The sequence below is a fragment of the Muntiacus reevesi genome, chromosome X (assembly GCF_963930625.1).
Source record: "Muntiacus reevesi chromosome X, mMunRee1.1, whole genome shotgun sequence".
Classification (NCBI taxonomy): Eukaryota; Metazoa; Chordata; class Mammalia; order Artiodactyla; family Cervidae; genus Muntiacus; species Muntiacus reevesi.
The window spans coordinates 118349005-118376186 of record NC_089271.1 but is presented as its reverse complement, the minus strand read 5'-3'; the positions used below and the strand labels follow the sequence as shown (position 1 = coordinate 118376186).

The following is a 27182-nucleotide window of genomic DNA, read 5'->3' as shown; positions in this document are numbered from 1 at the left end:
CTATTTTTCAGTAATTAATGTATGTACAGGAATTAATGTATGTACAACATTCCTGTACATAAAGCTGTATGCAGATTTTTCTTTCCTTGTGATCAATACCTAGAAGCAGAATTATTGAATCAAAGGGTATGAATGAACCTATGTGATACGTTGGACACACTGCCAAAGTGACCTACAGAAAAGGTGTGCCCATGTAGCACTCCCTGCTTGAGTCCCCTTTATTATGAGAGTGAGAGAGAGAGAGAGAGAGAGAGAGAGAGAGAGAGAGAGAGAGAGAGAGAGAGAGAGAGAGAGATGAGCCAGGACAATGAACAAGAAAGGCCTGAATGGCTTGGGAATTCTCAGTCAATCAGAATAACTGCTAGATCAAATAAGCCCTTTTCTTTGCCAGGACAGACAGACGCATGGAAAAAAAGAGCGAGCAGAGATGATCAACAAGGTTCTCAACTCCCAGGCTCAAAGCACAATGAACCAACAAAAACAGATAAAAGCAGTTTGGCTCAAGCTCTTCTGTGTATTTACTTGCCTCCAAACAGATCAGCTGCTTCTTGCTGAAACCACAGCTAATAGCAGAGATCCAAAGAGGGAGTGCTCGGGGGCGCTCTGAAAGCTGCACAGGCATTTTCAATGAGAGAGCCAACACCACAGTCACAATTGGTCACACCTGAGATAACAGCTCAAAAGGCAGAAAACCTTTGTCAATACAGAAACGTGTGTGTTTTGTCTGAGCTCTTGATTTGATTACAGTAAACTGGTAGTGGCTCGTTCTAGTCACGTTTCACAGAGAGATCATCAAAGAATTAGGAAAAATACCCAGCGTTTTAGTCTCTCTTGCATGGAGGGAAAAAACCAAAGAAAGAAAACACAATTGGAAAACACAGAGTAGGGGTGCTTTCCAAGCACAGTATGATCTGAAAGGAACACTGCCTTTGCAGGAAGGCCAGAGGCCTCATGTCTTTTTCTGTACTTTTTGTGGCTACTCATCTTGCCTGCTGTACTTTAATATAAGTTTTAAGAAGCAACAAGTTTAAAAAAGACATCTTGATGAATGAAACCCGAGGTAAGGTTTAAAAACAACACTATGGTTTGGGTATGTTACACATTTCTATGACACATCTATCTTAAGGATATCTAAGACTTAAACTAAAGATCCAGGAAGTCTTTAGTAAGTTGGTATGGCCTTGCAAAGGAGAGTAAGAGAACTATGCAGTTGAAAAATACTTATGGTCAGGGGTCAGGAAAATTTCAGAAATTTCAGCTTAGCTAATGGCCATGAAGTTTAGTTGGCTATATATTTGTTTTTCATAGGCACGTGAATTCGAATGCCTTCAACTCGCTGAATCTCCACACTGCTTTGCCTATTGGCCTAATGAAGTAATGGCCAGGATGAACCATGGAAAATTTTTAGTCAGTGATTAAAACACAAATTTGGCTCAATCTGAAGAGTGGCCACCCTTCACTTAAACTCTCCAGCCCTCTTGTTTTCTATCATTTCACAAAAGCAGGACATGAAGCACTCTTCAGATAGATGGGAGAGACAATTATTTCTTTTATGTGCGTTTTAAGCTAATTCAGAACATTTCTACTATTATTCGAGTTAACAAGCTTCAGGCCCATGAGAGGGTTTTCAAAGACCTGGTGAAAGTAGCGGAGGGTTAAGAAATGATAGGAGGAAAATAGAGGGGACCATGCAGACGCCTAATTAACATCTTGTAAGACCTTTCACTGAAGCAGCTGGTCTGGTCACATGTTTAGAAGATTCACAGAATTTGTAGAATTGAAAGGGTCTTTACAGAGCATCCAACTCAACCCCTTCATTTTATGGATGGGAAAACTGAGACCAGTTAATTGCCCCAGGTCACAGTGGGTTCACAGCAGAACCAGGCTGATAACTCGGTAGGCTCCACCTCCTGCCCAAAGTTGCTACATTTGCTCCCACAATGGCAAATGAAAGCAGTTTCCCCAAGGGATTACCATCAGACAACATTGCAATTTCCTTAAAAAGTCTTTTTGAACCTGCAAAACAACCTACAAATAATTTGATTTGGGGAGTCTGTAAGCAAGAATCTATCTTTGTGGTTGTTACCATCATTTTTACTATGTCATTTGAAAATACATTTAACATGGCAGCTCTAATCTTCTTAATCTATTTGGGTTGTTTGATTTAGCTCTGATTCTTTTAAAAACAACTAGCCTCACAAAATGTGACATTTGGGGGCGGGTCTTTATGTTGTGGTCCCCAAACACGGATTATGCCCTACTTCTATTATTTCTATTCCTTTTGCCAAGCAATTCTTTCAAAGCCCCCTGAACGAAGTATCTGATTAGCATATTTATGAGACAACTGATTCAGCTATGTTAATTAGCAGTTCTATACTTCAAAAAAAAAAAAAAAAAGAAAGAAAGAAAGAAAAATTCCCAGAATTGACCAAGAGGGGGAGCAGCTAACTCTGTCTGGCTCCATGTCTCTAGCCCAGGATAGTAGATTTCTGGTATTGAACATTCTAAGTCAAAGAGTAGATTAAAGTATAGGAGAATACAAAGATGAGTCCTAAACTCAGAGGTATTGGTTTAATATATGGGGTATCTGAGAAAGGGGGTGTGGGTGGGGGAACTGATGCCTAAGGAAGTTCTGTACTTCAGTCAGGTCTCAAAACACACATGGGTAGAGTAGAGTTTACAACTTAAAAACTGGTTTATGCACTGTACAGGTGCAAAGGATAGAAAATTAGAGGTGTAGAACAATGGACCTTAGAGATAAGGGGACTAACTGATTCCAAAACGCCAGAGCTGGTGCTCAGACTCTGCCTAGAGCTCACTGAGGCAGTATGATAATGGGATGCTTTCTGGTTAAAAAGGGTGAATTCCTGAAAAGCCTCAAAAAACCTGGTTTTTATTTGAAATTTTAGAAAAAATACTTGTTCCTGCTTTAGAAAAACATGGTATCTCATAAACATGACTGAGGTTTTGATGATAGAGGAAGTTGCCTGAGCTCAGGATAGCCACTTTGAATTTAAACTGTAAGCTTGGAGATGACCAAAGATGCTTCTTTGAAGTAGTCTGACCTCCCCTGTTCCCATGTGTCCTTCACTATTGTCTCAGTACTTATCACTAGCCTTCTTTGTGCCACCTTGCTGCCCCATTTTGTCTTTCCAGTCGCCATCTTGTTACTCTGCTCAACTTCCTGCCTTCCATTCACATCAATAACCCTTGGTTTGGCTTTTACAAAGGTGGTGACCAAATCACCCCTGTACAACTTCACTCAACATCATCTTAGGCCTTGTGGAGTACTGGCAGGTCATAATTGCCAACCTTAAAAATCAATCAGTAAATGCAGCACCCACCACAAGATTATGGTTTCTTGGCTACCAATCAACTTTTACCATATAGAAGCAGTTAACTGTCTCAGAAGACCTAACTTGGGGGGGAGGGGAAGCAAAATATCCAAGCTCTGTTCTGATCTGCAGGTCAAACACATTTTAGCTACTACACCTTCAAAATAATTTAAATCTATGTCACCTACCTTTATTGTCTATGCCATAGTCTAATGTGAAGTCAGAAGAAACAAGCTGGAGTTTCATAATCATTTTTCATGGCCAGTTTTGAAACTGACAAAGAAACAGTGTTAAACACATATATTGAAGATGAAGGCTGGTAGGGATGGGCAAGAGAAACTGTTTTTCTCTACTTTTTAAAAAAACATATGCTAACACTGATAAATTTCTTTGCATGGCTTTTTAAAAACTACACACTGGAGTCATACGAATAATGCTATAAAATCATGCGGAATGTGGAGGAAAGAATAGCAAAGCCAGCAGGCCCATCAGTAAGAGAAATCACTAAATGTCTGTGCTCCACACCAGGACACATGTCTAATAAGAAATGCGGTGATCTGGAGGTGGTGACCTTGGAAGTTAACAGCCTCATCTCCACTCCAGCAGGCTACAAACAGGCTGCTGCTAAGTCGCTTCAGTCGTGTCTGACTCTGTGCAACCCCATGGACTACAGCCCACCAGGCCCCGCCGTCCCTGGGGTTCTCCAGGCAAGAACACTGGAGTGGGTTGCCATTTCCTTCTCCAATGCATGAAAGTGAAAAGTGACGGTGAAGTCGCTCAGTTGTGTCCGACTCTAAGCGACCCCATGGACTGCAGCCTACCAGGCTCCTCCATCCATGGGATTTTCCAGGCAAGGTACTGGAGTGGGATGCCATCACCTTCTCCGACAAACAGGCTAGCCACTTCTAAAGAGCTGGAATTTTCCCTTTTAAGTCCCATTAGTAAACCCCCAAGTGGTAATTTTTAATTACTAGCATCTCATGTTTTGAAAAATGACTGTCTGACTATCTTCCTAAGTTTTTTCTCAGTTATTGTCTTGAATGGGAAATGCCATAGTCAAGAGAATACCATTCTTTTCAATGATCATACTGATAAATTTAGTGACCAGGAGACACAGGTGGTCTAATAATGTCTTTTGCCAGTAACACTCATCTTCACGTGGTGTCAACAGGATACAGAAATATATAAATTATTTCCATCTATTTAGGCAAAGGAGATACAGACTAAGCATAATTCCTCATACAAAGTGTTGGGGAAAGTGGGCACAAAAATTGGTGCATAGAAAAATTTAGTTCACCTATATTACAGTTTAATTATGCATTTGTCATGTAGCCTTGGAACCTACTAACACTTATTAAATCAGTTATCAGTTTCAGGTAACGAATCTCAAAGCCAACATTTGAAATACAACCTGTTCTTTAACTGGGGACTGCCTTATCAGCTAGATCAAATCTAATTTAGTCCCACTTCTCACCATGGTAATGAGCCCTTTGCAGAAATGCTCAAAGACATTTCACATCTTGAAAATTTGCCTTGTACTTCTTCATCACACAGAATGTCAGGAAAAGCATGCTTCAAAGGTACTATGTAATTAGAATGGCCTTTACAACAGGCACAAAGGAAATCATTTCTATTAAAATTAAGTCTACTTCACAACAATCTTCAGACTGAGTGAACAGCACCAGAAAAAGGAATCCTGAGGTGTTTGGGACCATGTAAGTCTAGTTTTGAAAAGTCTGTTATCTATTACATTGCTTCAGGTATGTTTAAGTCACTCTCATCTAACTCGGATTGGCTATTTCTTCACTCTGAAAAGATGAAGTGTGCATCTGAGAATCCCTATTTGGCACAGGGGACTGAAATGGGTTTGTTCGTGGCTTTGACGTGGATAGACCATTGCTTCTTGGCCTTGGCTAAGATCAAGTGTCACATAGATAGACCAAGTGTGAAATTTAAAGTGTGAGTCACTCAGTCATGTCCAGCTCTTTGCGACCCCATGGACTACAGCCCACCCGGCTCCTCTGTCTATGGGGATTCTCCAGACAAGAGCACTGGAGTGGGTTGCCATGTCCTACTCCAGGGGATTTCCCGACCCAGGGATCAAACCCAGGTCTCCTGCACTGCAGGCAGATTCTTTACCATCTGAACCACTGAAGTTCCAGCTAAAATGAGGCCCTGGATGGAGCCCAGTATATTTAAGACTAGAGCCCAAGAGCTACCTCTGGGTCGCCGCTGCATGGACACTCGAGAGCTGAGCTTTAATCCTGTCTTCTACAGGCTTGGCTTTGGGGGAGCCATTTTGAAATTAAATTTGAAGTCCAGCATCTGCAGAATATCTATGGTTATTTTGGCTAAGTTTTCAGATGCCTGTTTTTTATTAGAAAGCTTTTTTTTAAGTGACTTGCGTCAACAACACTATTGTGTGTTCACCCAAGAAAATAAATGAAAGCATTTAAACTACTTTAATCTCTTCCTTGGCTTCTTGTGACCATATTTCCATAATGGCTACCATACCATACAGATCCGAGTGTATCTGGAAGGATTCTAGCACTAAAACTGTAAGGCTCACTTGCCCCTGGGATCCAGGAAAGAGAGCATCTTGAGAGAAAATGAGCACTGAGAGAAGAAGGGCGCTCAGGGAGAACCAACTGTACAAATTTCACTGGCAGCTCATGGATGTAGCTTGACAAAAAGGTATAAAGTGAATTCAAGGGAGTTCCCTGGCCATCCAGTGGTTAGGACACAGTACTTCACTGCCGTGGTCCAGGTTCAATGTCCTGGTAAGGGAAATAAGATCCTACAAGCAACATGGCTATAAATAAATAAGTAAATGACTACACTTACTAAGACCAAAGTTCCAATACATACCATCAAACTTCTTGTAGCGGGAGGCAAATACAGCTTGTAAATGATTGCACTGTTCGCTGACCACACTTTTGAAATCCTCCTTACTTTGTAGGCTGTACTTCTCCTCCATCTCTTGAGAGCAGCAGGTATAACCCTGGAGACAGATTTTCAAATGATCACCTGGAAGAGAAAATGTAGGACAATCAATCTCCAACATAAATCAAGTTCAAGAGGGAAGAGGCTGATTTAGGTGCACATGCTTGGCTTCATCTCTGTCTGTGATATTCCTGCAAAAGCCCAGATGTCAAGATTTTCTTGTTACAGGTATTAAGACACCAGAAGATTGACCTTATGACTGTGTGTGGTGTAGTCACTCATTCATCCAAATACAGACTAATGGCTTTCAATAAATGTAATCTTCAGGTAGCTTGAAGAGTCAAGGAAAATGTCCAAGACACATTCACTCCATAGCAGCTCAATGCACAAACCATCTGCCTCCCCTACACCAACAGCATTCTGTTTGTGGTTTGGACATGAGAGTCTAGAAAGCTTCTTTTTAATAAACCCCAAACTTCACTTCCTGCCTTGTTCCTCTGTCACAGACCAAAATTTACCCTTCGAACAGACCATGCCTTTCCCTTATAATGACTGACAGATACGGTGCCACTCAAAAATAATCCTACCAGGTACCATCACATTAGTTATGCCAATATTAATTGTGTGGTATGGGTACCCTTGTATAATTTTCTACTGGTTTACAAGGATTTATTTTCACTGTTCCTCCTGTTGTTGCAGTTAATGTTCCATGATAGACAAAAGGGTTCTGAAAAGCCCTAAGGTCTCAGGAACTCAGGAAGGGGGATACTGAAGACATATGAACCTTTCAATGGTTAAGTGTGAATAATAAAACAAGGGATGAGGAACGAAGAGTAAAATCTGTGTAACAACACTAATCGTGGACATGAACTGGGCCAGGAGCCGACCACTGCTGCTTCTTGGCTGCGGGTGCTTAGAGGAAATAAGTCTTCACCTCGGACAGATAGCAAAGTAGCCTTGTGGCAGGGGCAGACTTCAGATAACATGGTATTGGCAATTTATTTGACTAACACTAGTGTTGTCAACTGCACAGATGCAAATAATTACATAATCAGATATATTCCTGATCATTCTTCCTTCCTGGCAATTAAAAAGTAGGGAGAGTGTTACTGCCAGACAAAAACGGGTTTGCAGCATTAAAGGGCTATTTAAAGAAGAGGAGAAGGGAAACAATCTTCAAATAACTTCCTCATCCAGAAACTACAAAATGCTTCTTTTGCCATTTTGAAACCTTTGGGGTGGGGATGGGGGCTAAGGAAGGATGTGAAAGAGTTTAGAGCTGTGAGGTTGCTGAACATCTTAGATCTCATTAGTGGAAGAAGTCCAGTTTTCTGGAAACACCTTGTTACAACCAAAAACAAAACTGCCTCCTCACTGGCTTAACAAGTTCACAGCAGGTCTTTGGTACTGAGACATCTAATTAGCAAAGAGATACCCAGTTGTCTCCTGGTTTTAGGGTGGAGGATCCCCCCCGCAACACAATCTTCACACAAAAAATAATGCAAAGGTCCCCAACTACTACAGCAAGTACAAGTTAGAGTACTTGTAACTGTGTTTAAAAAAATCCACATCACACTCACACCCCACATAGAAAATGAACTGAAATACAATGAGAACTTAGGATGTACAAAGCTACATAAATGAATTATAATAAGAGAGCAGCTACTTTTTAAGATTTTCACAGGCTACAAATCATCACAGAGCCACTTCTGCTCATTTGAGCCTTGAATACACCACGTAATCTGTCTGCATTTCTAAAAGGTGTTACTTGAAAATGTAATGTGACATTCTTGCCAGAAGCCCTGTCCAAGACACACTTGTGAATTAAATCCCAAACCATACTTGGGCTACTAGGGATTTGGTGCCATAACCAGTTTTGACTGATGAGAAGTTCCAAGGGAGGAAAAGGGACAATTCTTGGTGCATCTGAAGAAGAAATTACAGTTCTGCATACTGGTAAGAACTCAAGCAACTCATTGGATTTTTAAAACATAAATAGTTCTACTTTAACACCCAAAAATGATTTCTATGATTCAAAGCCAGGCCATATGTATCGATGGAAAGACATTCCACTTTGTTGGAGATTGCTTCTAAAATGCTGGGTCTGAATGAGAAATGCCTTTTTTTTTTTCTGGAGATCTCCTCTAAACTTGGTGATCCTATGTACTTCTCATTTAAGAAGGATGTTCCAATTTGGTCTTTAGGCTGAAAGAGTAGGGCACAGGGACATCAGGATCCAATGTGGGAGAGGGGGTGAGATCATGAGAGGAGCTTCTGACACACGCCCTTTCTGAAGAATTCTAGATTCAAAGCCTGAAGCATTAGAGCCACAGAAGACTTGGGAGTCTTAGTCCATCCAATAGTTCAAGTAAACAGGGCTATGATCTACAGCCATCATTTACCTCCTCTACGTCCCTAACTCAACCTCCTGCTTCTGGGACGCTGGCTGTGCTCTTCATAGCCTTCTTCTGGTCCCTTACCTCTTCTGTCTGCCTTTCACCCCTTTTCACTCTTCTCATCTTATTCTCTCTTAACCCACTCCACCTCTTTTAACAGCACATAATGAGAAACTGAAGGACTTTTTGTATTTGTTATACTTGTTGAGAGTTCCCTGTTCTTAAGTTCAAAAGCAGGTGTATTGAAGGCTTTATGGATTTCTAAGGAAGCACCTAAATTAAGTTGCTTTTTGTACATGGCCCTTGATTAGGTTTTTTTCTTTGTGGGTCAGTGGCCCTCAAAAGAAAAAAGGTCCCTTAGCCTTGTCCTCAGAGGTTTGGATGAGAGTCAATGAAGCGTGCTTTTAAAGCCTAACTCTGCGGCATTAAAAACAAAAAAATCACTCGAAAGAGCCAAACTTTTTTCAATCACACCAGCTCGATGTAATTTCTCCTTAGTCCTAATATCAATGCCTTCGTTTTTCAAAGCTGAACAAAGACAATCACAATAAATTACTACTCAATCCTGCTGAGTGTGGATTGGCTCTTTTTTTTTTTTCCTGCAGCACTTCAAATCAATGGTTAAAGAAGCAGGCATTGAAAATGAGGAATCCAGTCCATCCTTTAACACGGATCTGTGGCAGGCAATCTGCAAAACTGGGCTTTCTCATTTTATTTCATTTACTCCTCCCACTAAAGCTGGCTCTGATGTACAGAGGAGGTGCAGCTAACGTCCATTTACTTCTAATTATTCATAACCCACCTACCTATAGAAAATGTTAAAAATGGTGGTTAGGTTCCCAGCCTATTTACTATAAACCTAACTACTTCTAACTGTAATTTCATTTTGAACTCCAACTAGAAGTCAAGAAAATGTCTCTCAGATTCTCACACATTTGGAGGGAGATGGTTATACAGGAATACTTGTAATTACTACCAGGGTATCAGCTTTCTGTACCTGTAGGAGACAAAATAAAGTCTATTCAGGATTACTCTGCCAGAGTTCTAAATGGAGGAAACAGCAGCCAGTGTATGGGACACAATGCAGAAAACTCAGGCTTGCCTGCGCCAGCACAATTTGGAAGGCAGACATTCTCTGATGCCCAACTGATTTTCCTCAAAACGCAAACCAAATGCCTTTGGTTAATAACAAATATACAAACTGCACCCTAAGGGTGAGCACTGCAGTGAGGGGCATTTGAGAAGAACCGACTGGAAAGTACTTAGAAAAACTGCCAATGTAAGAGATTCTGATTTTGCAAAAATCTTTCAAGCAGAAAGGAATTTGGAGAAAACTCAGCTTTTTGTTTGTTTCTGGGTTTTTGCTTTATTAATTTTATTGAAGTATGGTTAATTTACAATGTTGTATTTAATTTTTGCTATTGAACAAAGTGACTCAGTTATACACACACACACACACACACATATATATACATGTATATTCTTTTCCATTATAATTTATCACAGGACACTGAATATAGTTCCCTGTGCTATATAGGGAACAACCTTGTTTATCCAATCTTACATATAATAGTTCACATCTGCTAATCCCAAATTCCCAGTCCTTCCTTCCCCCTTGAATACAAGTTGGTTCTCCATCTGTGTCTCTTTTTGTTTCATAGATATGTTCATTTGCACTGTATTAAGATTCCACATATAAGTGACATCATATGGTATTTATCTTTCTCTTTCTGGCTAAGTGTTAATCTCTAGGTCCATTTGTGGCTAATGGCATTGCTTCACTCTTTTTAATGGCTGAGTAATATTTCATTATATATAAATACCACAACTTCTTAAACCAAGTCTATTGATACTCACTTTGCTTCCATGTCTTGGCTATTGTAAATAATGCTGCAATAAACATTGGGGTGCATGTATCTTTTTAGGAGTTTTTATCTTTTCTGAATATATGCCCAGGAGTAGGTGTGCTGGGTCATATGGTAGCTTGTTTTTGTTTTTTTTTTTTTAGGTTTTTTGAGGGACCCTCATACTATTCTCCATAGTAGCTGTAACAATTTGCATTCCCAGTAACAGTGTAGGAGGGTTCCCTTTTCTCCACACCCTCTCCAGCATTTACTGTTCGTAGATTTTTTGATGATGGCCATTCTGACTTGTGTGGGGTGACACCTCATTGTAATTTTGATTTGCATTTACCCAATAATTAGCAATGTGGACTATCTTTTCATGTGCCTATTGGCCATCTGTATGTATTCTTTGAAGAAATGTCTATTTAGGTATTGTGTCCTTTCTTTAAAAAAAAATTGGTTGTTTGGGGATTTTGTTATTTAATTGTGGGAGCTATTTGTATATTTTGAAAATTTGGCCCCTGTAAGTTGCATCATTTGCAAATACTACATCCCAGTCTGTAGGTTGTCTTTGTGTTTTGTTTATGGTTTCTTTTCCTGTGCAAAAGCTTGTAAATTTGATTAGGTACCATTTGTTTATTTTTTCTTTATTTCTATTGCCTTGGTAGAGTGACCTAACAAAGGTACAATTTATGACAATCTTTTGCCTATATTTTCTTATAGGAGTTTTATGGTATCTTGTCATTTTTGTGTATGTTGTAAGAGTGTATTCTAGCTTCACTGATTTACATGTACTGACCAACTTTCCCAACACCACTTGAAGAAAATCTTTTCCTCATTGTATATTCTTGCCTCCTTTGTTGAAGATTAATTGTCTCTTAAGTGTGTAGGTTCATTTCTGGGCTCTCTATTCTGTTCCACTGATCTAGATGTCTGTTTTTGTGCCAATACCACACTGTTTTGATAGGTGTAGCTTTGTATAATTGTCTGAAGTCTGAAAGGGTTATGCCTCCTACTTTGTGCATTTTTCTCAGAATTCCACTGGCAATTCTGAATCTTTTGTGCTTCCATATAAATTTTAAGATTATTTGTTCTAGTTCTATGAAAAATTTCATGGGTAATTTGATAGTAATTGCATTAAATCTACAGATCGCTTTTTGACCAGTTTAACAACATTAATTTTTTCAATCCAAGAGCATGGAATATCTTTCCAATTCTTTGAATCATCTTCAATTTCCTTTATTAATGTTTTATATTTCTCAATGTTTAATTCTTTCACCTCCTTGGTGAGGCTTACGAAAACTTAGCTCCTGACAAGCAGTTTTAAAGAAGTGAATTTTTAAAACTTCCAAATACTTGATACTATCTGAGTCTTTCATTCTGCAGGTCTAATGGTAGTCTGGGGATAAGAAGACTGATACAGGGAGTTGGAAATATGGGTTTGAGTCTCAGCCCTACTTGATTCACTGTAAGCTTGAGGGAAAGTCACTTGCCCACTGGAGGCTGAGCCCTTTGTAAAGAGGGAAGCATTGTGAATACAGTGGAATAATAAAACCAAGACAGAAATGAAGAACATCTATTATACTGATAAGCTACTAAAGTTCTCCAGGAAGAGACTTCATTGATGACTTGTACTTTGTGAGGGAGAGGGCCTAGAAGAGGGGCATCTTCTTTCTTCCAGGTATTACAGGGAAATTTCTTATTGGAAGTGGAATTTAGGGGAATAAAGATAGCCAGAAGAGAGAGCATTATCAATTAGAAGTTGAGTGGCATGCATAAGTGACAGGGAACTGATGACAAGTAAGTACAGACATTCATTTATCTAAAGGGCCTTCAGAAGCAAAGCCTTGTCTTAGGCAAGACATGATGACGAGATGTAATGTGGTGCCCTGGCTGGGATCCTGGACCAGAAAAAAAAAAACATTAGGGGAAAACACACAAAGGAACTCACACAAAGACTTACATGCAAATGTTAATAGCATTATTCATAATAGCCAATTGTCCAACAATGGATGGATAAGCACAATGGGATGTATCTGAACAATGAAATATTATTCAGCCATAAGAAGGAAAGAAGTTCTGAAATGTGTTCCAATATGGTGAACTCTTGAAAATACTATATTAAGTGAGTGAGCCACTTGCAAAAGTCCATATATTCTATGATGCCATTTATGTGAAATGTCCAGCCTAGGTCAATCTATAGAGACAGAAAGTGGTTGCCTGGAGCTGAGGGGGGAGGGTGGCGGTCAGGGGTGAGAAGTAAGGAAGGCGTTAAAGCTTAAAGGCATGATTTCTCTCTGGGATAATGAAAGTTTAAAGGTATGATTTCTCTCTGGGATAATGAAAATGTTCTAATTGATGTTGGTGATAAACACACAATTTTCTGTGAGTATATTAAAAGCCATTGTATACTTTAAATGGGTGAATTGTTTGGGTTATAAATCGTATCTCAATGAAACCATTAATTTAAAAAATGTACTGGTTGTTAATAATGCATCAATATTGGTTTGTCAATTGTGTCAAGGTACCACAGAAACATATGTTAATAATGGGAGAAACTGGATGTGGGGTACAGGAAAACTCTGGGCTCAATCTTCCCAAATTCTGTAAATCGAACACTTCCAGGATAAAGTTTTTTTTCTTTCTTTTTAAAAAGCAAGCTTCAGTTTTCAAAGTAAAAAGGATAAATATGTGGGGGAGTTGCCTTTCATCAATATTACATCAAACACTTGATTTAATCCTAATATTGGGGAATCACATCAAGCTATTATTTGCTGGGGTAATTTTCCTAATCCCTCAATTGCTGCTTTACTCTTTTCCTAATTTTTATTTGTTCTGAAGTAAATAATTCCTAGCCATTGGTCTCAAGGGTTGCCAAAATAGTTTCTGTTCAGTTGTTCGATCTAAATTCATGGAGCCACAAAGTGAGCTAAAACACAGGTTGCTGCATAACTCCAGCCCCTCCAGGTTACCTAAGAACCCCAGGAGGAATGTACAATGCTCTGCTTCATGGGAACAAAGAAACAAAATCTCTAAAGGTTTTAATAATCCCAGGGGGGTGAGGGAATGTATATATTAATCCATCCTTCCTCCCTTGCAAAGCAGCAGTGAAATGACTGAAAGTAAAGTGCTCTGCACATCCAAAGCCTGAAGTCACTTGACCTAAACCTTAATAATAAAGCACATAAATTATAGTCATTATGGAGATGTATGATTTGAGATCGCCTACCAATCAGTAGGAGAAATGCAGCTAGTGAGCATTTTGAAAAACCTTGCCAAAATATAGCTCTGGAGGGCTTAGCTGCCAATTATTTTTAGGTCCACTAATCCTTCAAGGTTCTCTAGCAGGCCAATCAGAAACACATACATTTCAAACGTCAGTTTTATTATATTTTTCTAAGAATACTTCATGTAAGTGTAGCTGGAAGAGTTAGGGTTGCTACTTTCAAACTCCACACTTCATTTCAGGGAGCTTGCAACAGCTTTAAAACCCACTCCAGATTGAAATCAAGCAGGGCTTTTTATTGCTTTATACTGATAAGCAAATTATGAACCTAAGTTTTTATCCGACAATCTTAAAACCCCATTTTAACTGTACCAAAGGTTTACTAAAGTAAGGCACATCAACCAAACTGAGTGAATGGCCTGAAATGCATACTTTGACCTTATGTTACCATTACTTTAGAGCAGCCAGAGTGACTGCATCTATTTTGCACATTTCCAACCACTTCATCCAGATCTAGGACTCAATAGGAATAATAATACTGGCAATTAAGCCAAATCTCTTCAACAATTCTGAGGATCCAGTAAATACCACATAAGCAGTCATTTCTAATAAAAGGCTCACTGAAATGTATTGGGGATCTTGGATCAGGGGAGGGGGAGCAGGAGGCAGGAAAAGAAGGTCTCTTACTTGTTTTGCAAGTAACAAAGAGCTTTCATGTCAATGAGTCGGGTAGCATCATTTCAGAGTTTCTTGCAAATACTAATCTATGATTTCCATTGGGCTCATCATTTAACAGAAGGCTGGAGACCAAATATGCCTATTTCATATTCAACTACAAATAAAAGGTAGCCTAGAGAGGATACACTACTGGCTAGAACATTTTTTTCTTTGGTGCCCAATGGTACTTCTTTCTGGAACCTATGTACCCACGCTGTGTGTCTGAATTCCTGGTAGACCAAGGCCTTGGGAAGGCCATTTCTAAGACAGTTCAAAGGTCTCAGACATCTCTAAGACCAGGCTCAGAGGAGTCTCAGGATGGGGCGATACTGGCCACCAGCATCTTGTCCTTCCTCTGCACCCCTAGTGTAAGTCTTAAGATGGTCCCTGTGAGCAGTCTCCTGCAGGCAAGCACATCAGACCTCAGAGAAAGGCAAGGGAGAAGGCATCCTCAGAAAAAACACTGACTATGTTCCTTTCCCCCTCCTCCCAGGGGCTGATTGAACACCGCACTTCTAACAGGGAGTGATTTTCCTTATTATTTCCCACTCATCTCTAAAGAATCCCCCGAGAGCCTCATTCTAAGATAATCTGCCACAGTCATTGAGGTTTCACAGCAAGATTAGAAAGGGTCAACATCTGGGTACCAACTTTATTCCATGTGTAGGAGAAAAATGCAGTTGGTGAGCATATCTTTTATGGTGGGATCTAAAAAGAAATGATACAAATGAACTTACTTAGAAAACAGAAAGAGACTCAGAGACTGAATTTATGGTTGCTGGTGCGAAAGATGGGGGCAATGGATAGTTAGGGAGTTTGGGATGGACAGGTACACACTGCTGTATGTAAAATGGATAACCAACAATCACCTACTGTATAGCACATGAACTCTGCTCAATGTTATGTGGCAGCCTGGATGGGAAGGGGGTTTGGGGGAGAATGGATACATACATATATATGGCTGAGTCCCTTCACTGTTCACTATCACAACATTGTTTGTTGATCAGCTATGTGTGTGTGTGTGCTAAGTCGCTTCAGTCGTATACGACTCTGTGAGACACTATGGACTGTGTAGCCTGCCAGGCTCCTCTGTCCATGGGATTCTCCAGGCAAGAATACTGGAGTGGGCTGCCATGCGCTCCTCCAGGGATCTTCTGGAGCCAGGATTGAACCCGTGTCTCTTCTGTCTCCTGCACTGGCAGGTGGATTCTTTACCACTACAGCCCCCTGGGAAACCCTGATCAGCTATACTCCGATACAAAATTAAAAGTTTATCTTAAAGAAATGTAGTTGGTGGGGAGGCTTATCAATACCAGACACTTGATCTAATACAAATATTAATACCTTTTGTTTTATAGACATGTCACAGGTCGTGTGGGTCATGAATATTTTAAACATATTTTCTTTTTCCATGCTTCTTTTCAGCTTGGGTAACTAGAAAAATAAAAACCCTCCTAAGCTTCTCTTTACTCACCCCTTTTCAAGACATACCTAAAATTCCTTTCTCCAGAATAGTGTGCAAATAGGTTTTCAGTAAATCTACTTTCTAGTGAAAATATACCTAAAGAACAACATAGTCATTCATTAGGAATTCTCCCAAAGATATTTCTCCAAATGGCTATTTAGAATGCTTTTACTTTGAATGATAACAAGGTTCACTAACTCACATAAAGAAAAATGATTCTCTAACAACAGATTTCAAGCCACATGAACCAGTGTTTAAAATTCTAGCCAGAAGACTTTCCCCAGTGAAGGGGGGCCAGGTTCAATCCCTGGCCAGGAAAATTGATCCCACATGCCACAACTAAGACCTGATGCAGGCAAATAAATAAATAAATACATTAAAAATTCCAGCCAGATATCAATGAAATAGATTAGCTTGCACTTCATTACAACCCTTAAAATCCACTTTCACAAAATTCTTGTTAAGGGTCACAGTAAGTTACAGGTTACCCTAATACAGAATTGTTTCAAACTGTGGTACTGGAGAGTCTCTTGGACAGCAAGGAGATCAAACCCATCAATGCTAAAGGAAATCAACCCTGAATATTCATTGGAAAGACTGATGCTGAAGCTCCAATACTTTGGCTACCTGGTATGAAGAGCTAACTCACTGGAAAAGACACTGATGCTGGAAAAGATTGAGGGCAGGAGGAGAAGGGGCTGACAGAGGATGAGATGGTTGAATAGCAACACCAACTCAATAGACAGGAGTTTGAGCAAGCTCCAGGAGATGGTGACGGACAGGGAAGTTTGGCAAGCTGCAGTCCATGAGGTCGCAAAGAGTCAGACATGTCTGAGAGACTGAAGAACACTACAGCTCTGCATGTAAGGACTCTTGGTCTCCATTCCCATGGACATGGGCACGATAGGGGTTCATTTTTATAACATGAGAGAAAGACTCAGCCTTTGCACATCTTAGCACAGGCAGATGGAAGAAAGGCAGAGCCCTTGTTTTGAGGGTTTCCCCAACCCTCAAAAAAACCCTCCTCTTCACCATTATCTAGTATCCTCACACCTGGGCCTGCCACGCCTGGGACAGTCCACTAGAATTCATTCCCATTTTGTTGCCAAAAGTAAAGTACACTTCCTTTCCTAGGCCATTTACTAAAGTTTTAAGCAAAAATTTTCTTCATCCTAGTTTTGGAGAGAATGCCACTTTAATGTAGCTATACAGAGACTTGACTTATTATCCCTAACCCTCTGCATCCTGCCTCTAAGCCAATCGTAGTACTTGGTGAAACAGTCCCACAATTCTATGGTGATACCAGTTATTTTACATTGCCTTGGCTTGGTGCAATCCCAGGAGAAGCTTTTTGAAAGCCTAGATAGATCAAGTTCACTGGTTTCCCTTCATCCACATATGCTTTAGTCTCTGGGAAAACACAAGGTCATTAGTCAAGCAGAGACTTTGCTTATAGAAATGATCTTGGCCTTCCTAGAAGATTAAATTTGCTTAACTTTCCATGGTCCCATTCTTTATTATATCGTCTACCTGCCTGTCTTTATAAGTGAGGCATCCCAGGTCTAACTGGGACTTATTTTAATGGTCATCTCCCTATTCATTCTAATGGCTGTCTCCTTGACACCAACCAACTCCCCAATCTCACCTTTCAGAATCTCTCCTTTGGGCTCAGACCTGTTGATTAATTATATTTTATTTGTTCATTAGAATTAGAAAATTCAGTATATTTACTACTTCAACCAGTCCACCTGAAGAGACTATCTGGAAATGAAACCCTGTCCTAAAATTTTTCCCAAGTCTATATCAAAGGATTGATTCACTTCTCCAAAACTAACCTTTGACCCAATTTGGCAGCACAAAAAATTGGGGGCGCTTAATCTAGTATTTGTGTCTTACATGCCAGACGCCATTCCTCAGTGCAGAAGGCAAAATGCTTGGGGCTCCACCCTCTTGAAAATGACAAGATAATCTGACGTGGACTTTATTGTTGTTCTATAGTCTTTTTCTCTCTCCCTCTTACTGTATATTCTGAATTACTCCACTCCTCCATCCCCTCCCCAAAAGATCTCTCTCTGCGGTCTTCTGATCTTATCTAGAAACAACTCAAGTTCAAAAGACAGAAGAGGTGATTCTATCCCAGGTAAATCCACCACAACTCATGCATCTTACACTGAGGCTTCAAGAGATGTGCCTTATAGTAGGTCCTTTTGACAAGCTGGGAGAGAGTTACATATTCATATATAATACCTTGCCAGATACGCTGTGGCCATTTTTTGAGTCCTCAACAGTAACAGAATATATTAGTTTAGACTCAAAGCAAAATCTTACAATGAGCAAATTCCTTAAGGATCTACTTCTGCTGCCTTTCTTGGTCAATAAAGCAAAATCCACAAAGGAAAAGTTTCACACAAATGCTTTAGCTATTTGGCTTGCCAAATCAGGTCACTAACCACTCAAATTAATTTTAAAACCCCATCTTGCAGACAATGTTCATGCTTTGATTTTTGAAAAGTCTGTGAATCTAAACCTGATCCCTTGATGATGAACTTCCCTAACCTTAATATCCAACAGTCAATAAATCACTGGTTTGACACCCCATTCAATTTTTGCTGCTGTGGTCTCAGGAGAGGAGCTTCTATGCCCTCAAGTGACTGACACACCAAACAGCAAAGGAACTGAGATAGTATACAATTCCTTTCTACCATGCTAAGAAAAAATCCCTGTTTGTTCTGGGCTCTGAAACTCCAATAAAAAGGTACTTAAATGTAAGGTATCAGTTAGGAAATTCTTCGGCTGGGCTGCCATGCCAGTCACCTACCATTTTCCTCTGGTTTAGTATCACAGAGAAAGGAAAAGCAAGGGCAGATCTTGGGCACTAAATTAACGGATTAATGTGATTACTTATTTATGACACAAACACAAATTTACTTCCTTACAGAAGAAGATGGAAAAGTGATTGCCCTTGCCAGCAAGTGACAAGGAAAAGAGAAAAGCCAGTTGTTTGCTGTGTTCAAGTCCCCACAGGCCTATTCAATTCCTGACCACCCTCAGATATAGGCCTGCCAGATCCAGGGCCACAGAGATAGATATGAATGTTCCAGAAAGCAACTAGTACATTGGAGGTGATCTGGCCCTGTTTCCTGCAGAACTGTCAGAAAACTAGGTATAAAGGGGTTTCCTGTTCCCATTTTTTGCTTTGGGTGGGGATGAAAGGAGAGAGGCCATTCTGGTTTGAGCCTCAAAGAAGACAGGAAGGTTCCTGCCCTAGAGCTGCCATTGGAGACACTAAAGAACAGTCAGAGGACCTAAGAGAGCCACCAGAGCATCAGAATCTGAATCTGGCCAGGACACAGTCTGGAGGCCTGATGTTCACAAATTCAAGGCATCAAACAGCTTTCCACAGCCTGGAGCAATGGGAGAGTAAGCATCTGTTTCATTATTTCAATATCCAACTTGTTTTCCATAAATCTTTGGGGTCATTGGCCAACTACTCCCTCATAAAGCAAATGATCTGGTCAAATATCTGATCCCAAAGAAGTTCCAACTACTCCTCCAGTCTGAGTAGGCGACCCATCCGTAAAGGGGGATGGGGGAGGTGCTGGTGGCAGGGGTAGGGGAGAGAGAGACAGCAAGAACTAAAGAGAAATGGGTCCAGGGAAAGAAAAGGAAACTGGTATAGGACCCAAGGCTGAGTACTGGGAGGGCCACCCAAAGCTGATGCTAGCACCAGGGCCTCAAGTTCACGGTAACCCCATCAAGCAGAGGGACATGTTTTTCTCTTTAGTTTCCATTACACAGAGTCTGCAGATGGCATACTGCATTACTACTGCAATTATTGGCTATAATTATTGTGAAAAGTCTTTGAAGTGATAGCAAAATTATTAAAATGGCCCCTCTTAGAAAAGAAGGGCAATAAATACAGTCTCCTTTGCAAAATTCAAGGACCCAGTTTCATACTGGGACTTTCTGACAGAAAAGAGTATGTCACTTTAATATACTTGTTTTCGACTCCTCTCCTTGAAGATGTTTTATCCTATGTGAAAAACGAACAATGGTACGTGGTTCTTAAAGGTACTTCAAAGGAAAGTAAAACTAAAGTAACCTTCTCCTTGCAGACACACATATATTTGTGCAAGTTTGTAGTTTTTCCAGATCCCACAGTAACCCAAGAGAGGCAATTTTTTAAACTGTCTTTGAGGATGAAAACAAATGCCAAGTGATATTAAATGTCCATCTCTTTTAAAGATAACTGTGTGCTTATCTGTTTGAATTAGAAAACATTTTAGTGTACTTAAATGAGTACTGGTAACTAGCAATAATGAATAGAAAATAGCTTTCTTTGTCCCTTTTCATAGAACCATAAACTGTGCACTTGAAAAATTGTATTTTTATTTTTCACTTGAAAAATAAAATCTATTTAATCTTACGTTCTGAGTCAAGGTAGCATGATCCCAAACTACAACCAATGTTACAGGAGCATATGCATTGTTGTTCATTCGCTCAGTCATGTCCGATTCTTTGTGACCCCATGGACTGCAGCATGCCAGGCTTCCCTATCCTTCACCATCTCCCAGAGCTTGCTCAAACTCATGTCCATTGAGTCGGTGATGCTATCCAACCATCTCATCCTCTGTTGCCCCTCCTCTCCTGCCCTCAATCTTTCCCAGCATCAGGGTCTTTGGCAATGGGTCAGCTCTTCACATCAGGTGGCCAAAGTATTGGAGCTTCAGTTTTTACATTGCCACAGTTCAAGATTTTCAATCATATTCTGGAATCAGTTTCAATGTAGTGAGGAAAGGCCATTTCAAAAGCTGAAGCCCACTCAATGTCCAGCAACTATTTATATAATACTTACATTGTGTTAACTAAAGAGCCTCTTGATGAGAGTGAAAGAGGAGAGTGAAAAAGTTGACTTAAAGCTCAACATTCAGAAAACTAAGATCATGGCATCCGGTTCCATCAGTTCATGGGAAATAGATGGGGAAACAGTGGCTGACTTTATTTTTCTGGGCTCCAAAATCACTGCAGATGGTGACTGCAGCCATGAAATTAAAAGACGCTTGCTTACTCCTTGGAAGGAAAGTTATGAGCAACCTAGACAGTATATTAAAAAGCAGAGACATTACTTTGCCAACAAAGGTCCGTCTGGTCAAGGCTATGGTTTTTCCAGTGGTCTTGTATGGATGTGAGAGTTGGACTATAAAGAAAGCTGAATACTGAAGAATTGATGCTTTTGAACTGTGGTGTTCGAAAAAACTCTTCAGAGTCCCTTGGACTGCAAGGAGATCCAACCAGTCCATCCTAAAGGAGATCAGTCCTGGGTGTTCATTGGAGGGACTGATGTTGAAGCTGAAACTCCAATACTTTGGCCACCTGATGCGAAGAGCTGACTCATTGGAAAAGACCCCGATGCTGGGAGAGATTGAGGGCAGGAGGAGAAGGGGACGACAGAGGATGAGATGGCTGGATGGCATCACTGACTCGATGGACATGGGTTTGGGTGGACTCTGGGAGTTGGTGACGGACAGGGAGGCCTGGTATGCTGCAGTTCATGGGGTTGCAAAGAGTCAGACAAAACTGAGCGACTGAACTGAACTGAACTCAGGTATTATAAATAATCTACAGATGAGTTAAAGCATGTGGAACGATGTGCTAGGATGTTTGTGGATTTTGGTTTCCTGGGGGATCTTGTAACTATAAACCCCCACCCCAAGGAATGGCTGTGTATTTCTCAGAAGGGGGATCCTTTCTATGCCTTGGGGTTCAACTATATTTAATTAAAGGAAGAGTATTTTCCTGTTGTGATTATTACTTCTGCTACTACTACTACAGCTACTATTATTAGGCTTAGAAACCATTATTTCTAAAAATTACAGAAAAAACCAGCAATTTAGCTTAATTTAGCCAAAACACAGACTGTCCCTTGGTAAAAATTCAGGCTATAGCAATATCACTCTGGGATTACAGGTTAGAGAACCTTTTCTTTAGTTTTAAAATGACTGTTATACTGTTGGGAGATTTAAAAAAAAATAATTAAGGTTGATTCATATGAAGCTGCCATTATTTCAGGTCAAAAGGGTGAAATACCAGCAATAGCCTAGCCTAATATTTTGAGGAATCAACTCTGCATCAATACCTAAGTATTCTTACATGTAAAGTATGAATCATTTGCATTCTAGGACTCCTGCACTCACAAATACAAATCAAAAGGTTGAAATAAGACCCTCCTATTTACTTACTTAAATAAGCATCTTACTTTAAAAAAAGAATATGCATGCCTGGAGTACGTACCAAGTTAACTGCACTATCCTGACAAATGATCAGTTCTTTCTTACTAGCCAATCATTTTGTTGAAAGAACACTCTGCTCTATAAGATAAAGGTGAATGATTCAGAAATTTAGAATATCTAAGGATAAATGTGTGTCAAATAAAAACCAGGAAAAAAAAAAAAAAAAAACCACTCACCCTGAGATGAAGGGAATTCGTTCCCTATCACATCAAAGGAAGGGAGAACAAAGATGGAAATGACAGCTCCCTGCACAATTGTGGTGCATTTAAGTGCTGATTTTTTGATGTTACTGATGAGAGTATATTGACCTCAGAGCGTCTGTCAGTTTATTACCTGATCACCTCCTTCTACTCGCTTTATTTCTTTGCTATTTCTGTCAAACAGGTCTTCCTCTACTAGGTTTTAGACTGGGACCATAGATTTCCCTCCATTATCCCTCACAATTGTGCCTAAGGTTTATGGACATGAGTGAGAAAAGGAAAATTCATCACCATAATACTTACTTGCCAGGATGTGTAGGCAAGGTTTGGAGAGATAAAAAGATGCTTCCTGAACAAGTGTTTTTATGGCGGGGGGGGGGGGGGGATATGCAGGGAGGGAGGGGAGAACAGGGGTCTGACATACCCTGGCCTTGATCCTGAGTAGTATACAGAACTCTGGCACTGAGGAACAGGATAAAGAGTATATAATGGGGATCACAGCCCTATGCAATTCAACAACTCATCGGGAGAGGAAAGGAAAAGTGCAAAACACAATGCATGGATTCCCACCCACCCCCATTTTACAGTAAGAAGTTATGACAAAACCAGGCATTATTGAGGGATTTAAAGAAAAAAAGAGTTCAAAAAGTAAACAACATGCTAGATGTCTGGAGACTAGTTTGAAAATCGGGGGTGAAGGGAAGAGTCCTTTACCTGTTACTTCAGAGTTAAGTTCTCCCAAGCACTTATATTTTGGAAAGAGGGCTGGAGAGAGAGAGAGAACTCTGAGAGAAACTTCAGCACAGCTAAAAGCCCAGAGTAGAAAAGAAGTGAAGGTATCTTGATGAAATAAAAAGCTAATTCCAGACTGGGACATGCAGGTTAGACACAAAATCAAAATTAGGCAGGAGCAACTTGCAAGAGATTGCCAAGTCAACAGAGTAAGAGGCTCTTTCTCTCTATCAAAGAGAGGAAGCCATTTAGAGCATCCAAGGACTCACTTAATCACAGTCACAGAGCTGAAAAGGAGACGGGTTGAGAGACTGAATGAATTCTTTGTCTTGGCGGTTCGCATTCCCAAAGCAGAACACTGAACTCGGCAGGTCAGAGGTACTAGATCAAATGGTGGTAAACACGATGCTATGCATCTAATCACAAACCAGGAGTAGATAAATCACTGGGACCAGATGGTATCCACCAGTCAGTTTTGAAGTAACTCAAGGGTGAAACTGTTTCGGCCAACATGTGTAGGCCATCTTTACAAACAGCCACTGCCCGAGACTGGTGCTTGTCAATGCAATTCCTATTCATAAGAAGGGTTCCAGAGGGGACCCTGGGAAGTAGAAACCAGTAGGGCTCATTTCCGAATCAAGTAGGCTGGCCAACGCATATTTACAAAAATAAACCCGATGGAGGAGACAGAACACCAAATATTTTGGCAAAGGAGAAAATTCCTGTTCATCTAATAAACCAGAGCTTGCCGGGTTGGTGAGGCAAGGAGAATATGCATTTGAATAAATGGGACCCTGAATATACAATTTACGGAGGGTGCTAACAGAAAGCATTTACCATGTACCCGTGCTCCCGTATACTGGCACTGAACCTTCAAAGATACAAAAGAGATAAGCAGAATGCCAAAGTTTTAAAAGAGGCTTTAAGAGTATTCTTTTTATTGACTCCTCATATATTAAACTCATTCAATAAACAACCCCAGAAGCATAGCAATCTCTCACTTACACATTGCTTCAACTTTTGAGACAACCCAATGAGCAAGAGAAGCCTGACTTTAACAACAACAATGGGGGGTGGAGGTGGGGTGCAGGGACAAAGTCTGTGAAATTTACTGTAGAATATTGGAGCCACCCTCTGGGACATAGCCTTTATTTTGCACACAAATATTCCAGTTGCCTATTTAACCCACTCTGCTGCTGCTGTCTGATTTCTAGGCGTTCAGTTCTGCCTTGGGTGAAAAAGGACAAAGAGGGAACCCAAATCAATGACAGCTCAAGTGACGGCTGAAAAGGGAGGCAGAACAGTATGGGGCCATTTAGCTTAGGGGCAAAGAGTTCCTTCAAAAAGCCCTAAGGACATGACCACGTTGGAGCATCATTTATTAAATGATTTACATGATGGCCCTGGGTCTTCTTTAACTAATTAATTATGATTTTTATAATTTTATTTAATTAGGCAAGAGAATAAATATTTCCAAGATATTTTCACAGAGATGTTTAGAACATTTTATAAGTTTGTTTGATGTGTAAGAGAATAATCATCTAGAAAAATCTGTAACCGCAAATATTTCCTTTTTAGAGGAAGCAACACAACCAACACATAACATTTTAATGTCACAAGGGTAAGGTCAACAGTTGTCTGAGGCTACAACCCAAGAGCTTCACGAAAAGTTCTAGATGTGTTCAGAGAGAGATCAGTGGGGCAATTCATTAGGGAAAACTGGCTTCTTTTGTATACATTTAAATCCTTAGATTTAACAATGTATGTTTCAACAAAACATTCCTCTTCCTTTCACCTGAGTGTGGTGTCCATACCAGAGATACAACTGACCAGAGTGCTGCTTTTTCCTTTCAAAGGACATCAAACGGCTGTGATTCATATTACCAAAAATGCTAATTCCCAGAAGATTTAAAAGAGAAGAGTTAAGTAAACATGAAAATAAGGTCTATTTCTCAAAGTGGGCTTATTTCTTCAAACACCTACTTTCTCATTTGGGGAGAGACACTCTGCTATCTGCACTTCAGATCATTCTTTATTTCTCTCAAGACAACCCTATCCTAGTGAAGGAAATTGATCTGAAACATCCAAGAAGAAAGCAAAAATAAGATCCTGAAGTGGAGCAATCTCTCAAACCACATGCCTTTAGAAGAAGCACACACCAGGAAAAACACCACTGCTGTCTGAAGTACTCCAGGGAAATGAAATGGAAGAAAACCTGGGTAATATCAAAGACCAAAATAATCAAAGTTTCTGGAAAACAAAATTGCATAAGTTTTCTCATTCATTCATTTTACAGTACCCATGCCAAAGTTGCTCATCTCTCCCAAAAGAGAACAAGTGACAAGGCAGGACTCAGCAAGGAAAAGACCCCTAAACAAATTAAACACAATTTGAAAGTCGCTCAGTCGACCCCATGGACTATACAGTCCCTGGAATTCTCTAGGCCAGAATACTGGAGTGGGTAGCCTTTCCCTTCTCCAGGGGATCTTCCCAACCCAGGTCTCCCGCATTGCAGGTGGATTCTTTACCAGCTGAACCATAAGGGAAACAATACAGAAACCAAAACCATGAAGAAAAAGGACAGAGAAGGGAAGAAGCTGGAGCCAACAGTAACACTATTTCTCGTTCTACTGCCAGGACCAAATGCCACTTGCCAAACCTGTACCCTACATGTAACACAAACACAATACAAATGTTCTATGCTGGTAAGAACAAGTTCAGCACGGTTTTACAATTTTAAAGGGCCCTGATTTGGATACTGAGTAATGGCTTGCTAAAGAAGGGGTGGAAAGCCTACATGCTGCCAGCATTTCTGAGGGGAATGAGCCTCCTTGATGAGAGACGTCCTGAAAACGGTCCCCTGGGATGGCTCGCTCACACAAGCTTTATTTCCTGAAAACCTCCATGATGATGACTTTTCAGAAAAAGCTTGTACCCTCCTTGCTTCCTCTCAGAGGGATGAATGGGTGCTGCTGTGGATCTTCATAGCTGCCTCCCACTACAAAGAACAGGTTAAGTCAGGGACTTCCCTGGCAATCCAGTGGTTAAGACTCTGTGCTTCCACTGCAGGGGGTGCGGGTTCCATCCCTGGTGGGGGAACTAAGATCTCACAGGCCCCTTGGCCAAAAATAAATAAATAAAACAAATAACAGGTAAGTCAAGTCAGGCAAGCCAGCCTAAGGGCAGAAGGAGTTTGGTGGGGGGGGGTTGTGTGCCAGAGATGATGCTCCTATTGGTAAAAACAAATGGTGATGAGCGACAGAAAACTGAGGAATGACTGAGAGCTGGAAACGCCATGACAGAGAGGCCAAGGGGTGCATGAGTAAATTATTGTCAATTCCTGGCCTGGATCACTAATACGAATTACCCTGACATTCGTGCCCTTGCCCAACAGTCTGAAAAACCATATTTGTTTTTTTCAAACATATAGCTCTGCTATCGGCTGAATATTTGTGTACCTCCACCTCCCAAACTCCTATGTTGAAACCTAACCCCCCAGTGTGATGGTATCTGGAGCTGGGGCCTTTGGGAGGTGATTAGGTCATGAGGGTGGAGCCCTCATGAATGGGATAAGGGACCTTATAAAAATATCCCAGGGGCTCTCACTAGACAGTGACTCTGCAGCTGCTGCTAAGTCGCTTCAGTCGCCTCAGACTCTGTGCAACCCCATAGATGTTGCCCACCAGGCTCCTCAGTCCCTGGGAATCTCCAGGCAAGAACACTGGAGTGGGTTCCCATTTCCTTCTCCAATGCATTCATGCATGCTAAGTCGCCTCAGTCGTGTCCGAATCTGTGCCACCCCGTGGACAGCAGCCCAGCAGGTTCCTCCATCCACAGGATTCTCCAGGTAAGAATACTGGAGTGGGCTGCCATTTCCTTCTCCAAGACACTGACTCTAGACACTCACTAGACTCTCCTGGCACCATGGTCTTGGACTCTAGAACTGTGGGAAAAAAATTCTGTTAAGTCACCGAATCTATGGTATTTTTGTTATAGCAACTCAAAGAGACTAAGTCAAGTTCCATTTCTTTCTT

The 27182-nt window shown here is 40.6% G+C and overlaps 1 protein-coding gene across 1 annotated transcript in view; it reads right to left on the bottom strand.

Moving 5' to 3' along the window:
• GPC4 (glypican 4) overlaps positions 1 to 27182 on the bottom strand; it is a 107344-nt gene that overhangs the window by 28917 nt on the left and 51245 nt on the right. The window contains exon 2 of the mRNA XM_065915765.1: positions 6204 to 6362. Within this exon, the coding sequence (XP_065771837.1) occupies positions 6204 to 6362 (159 nt within the window). The remainder of the gene's footprint in view (positions 1 to 6203; positions 6363 to 27182) is intronic.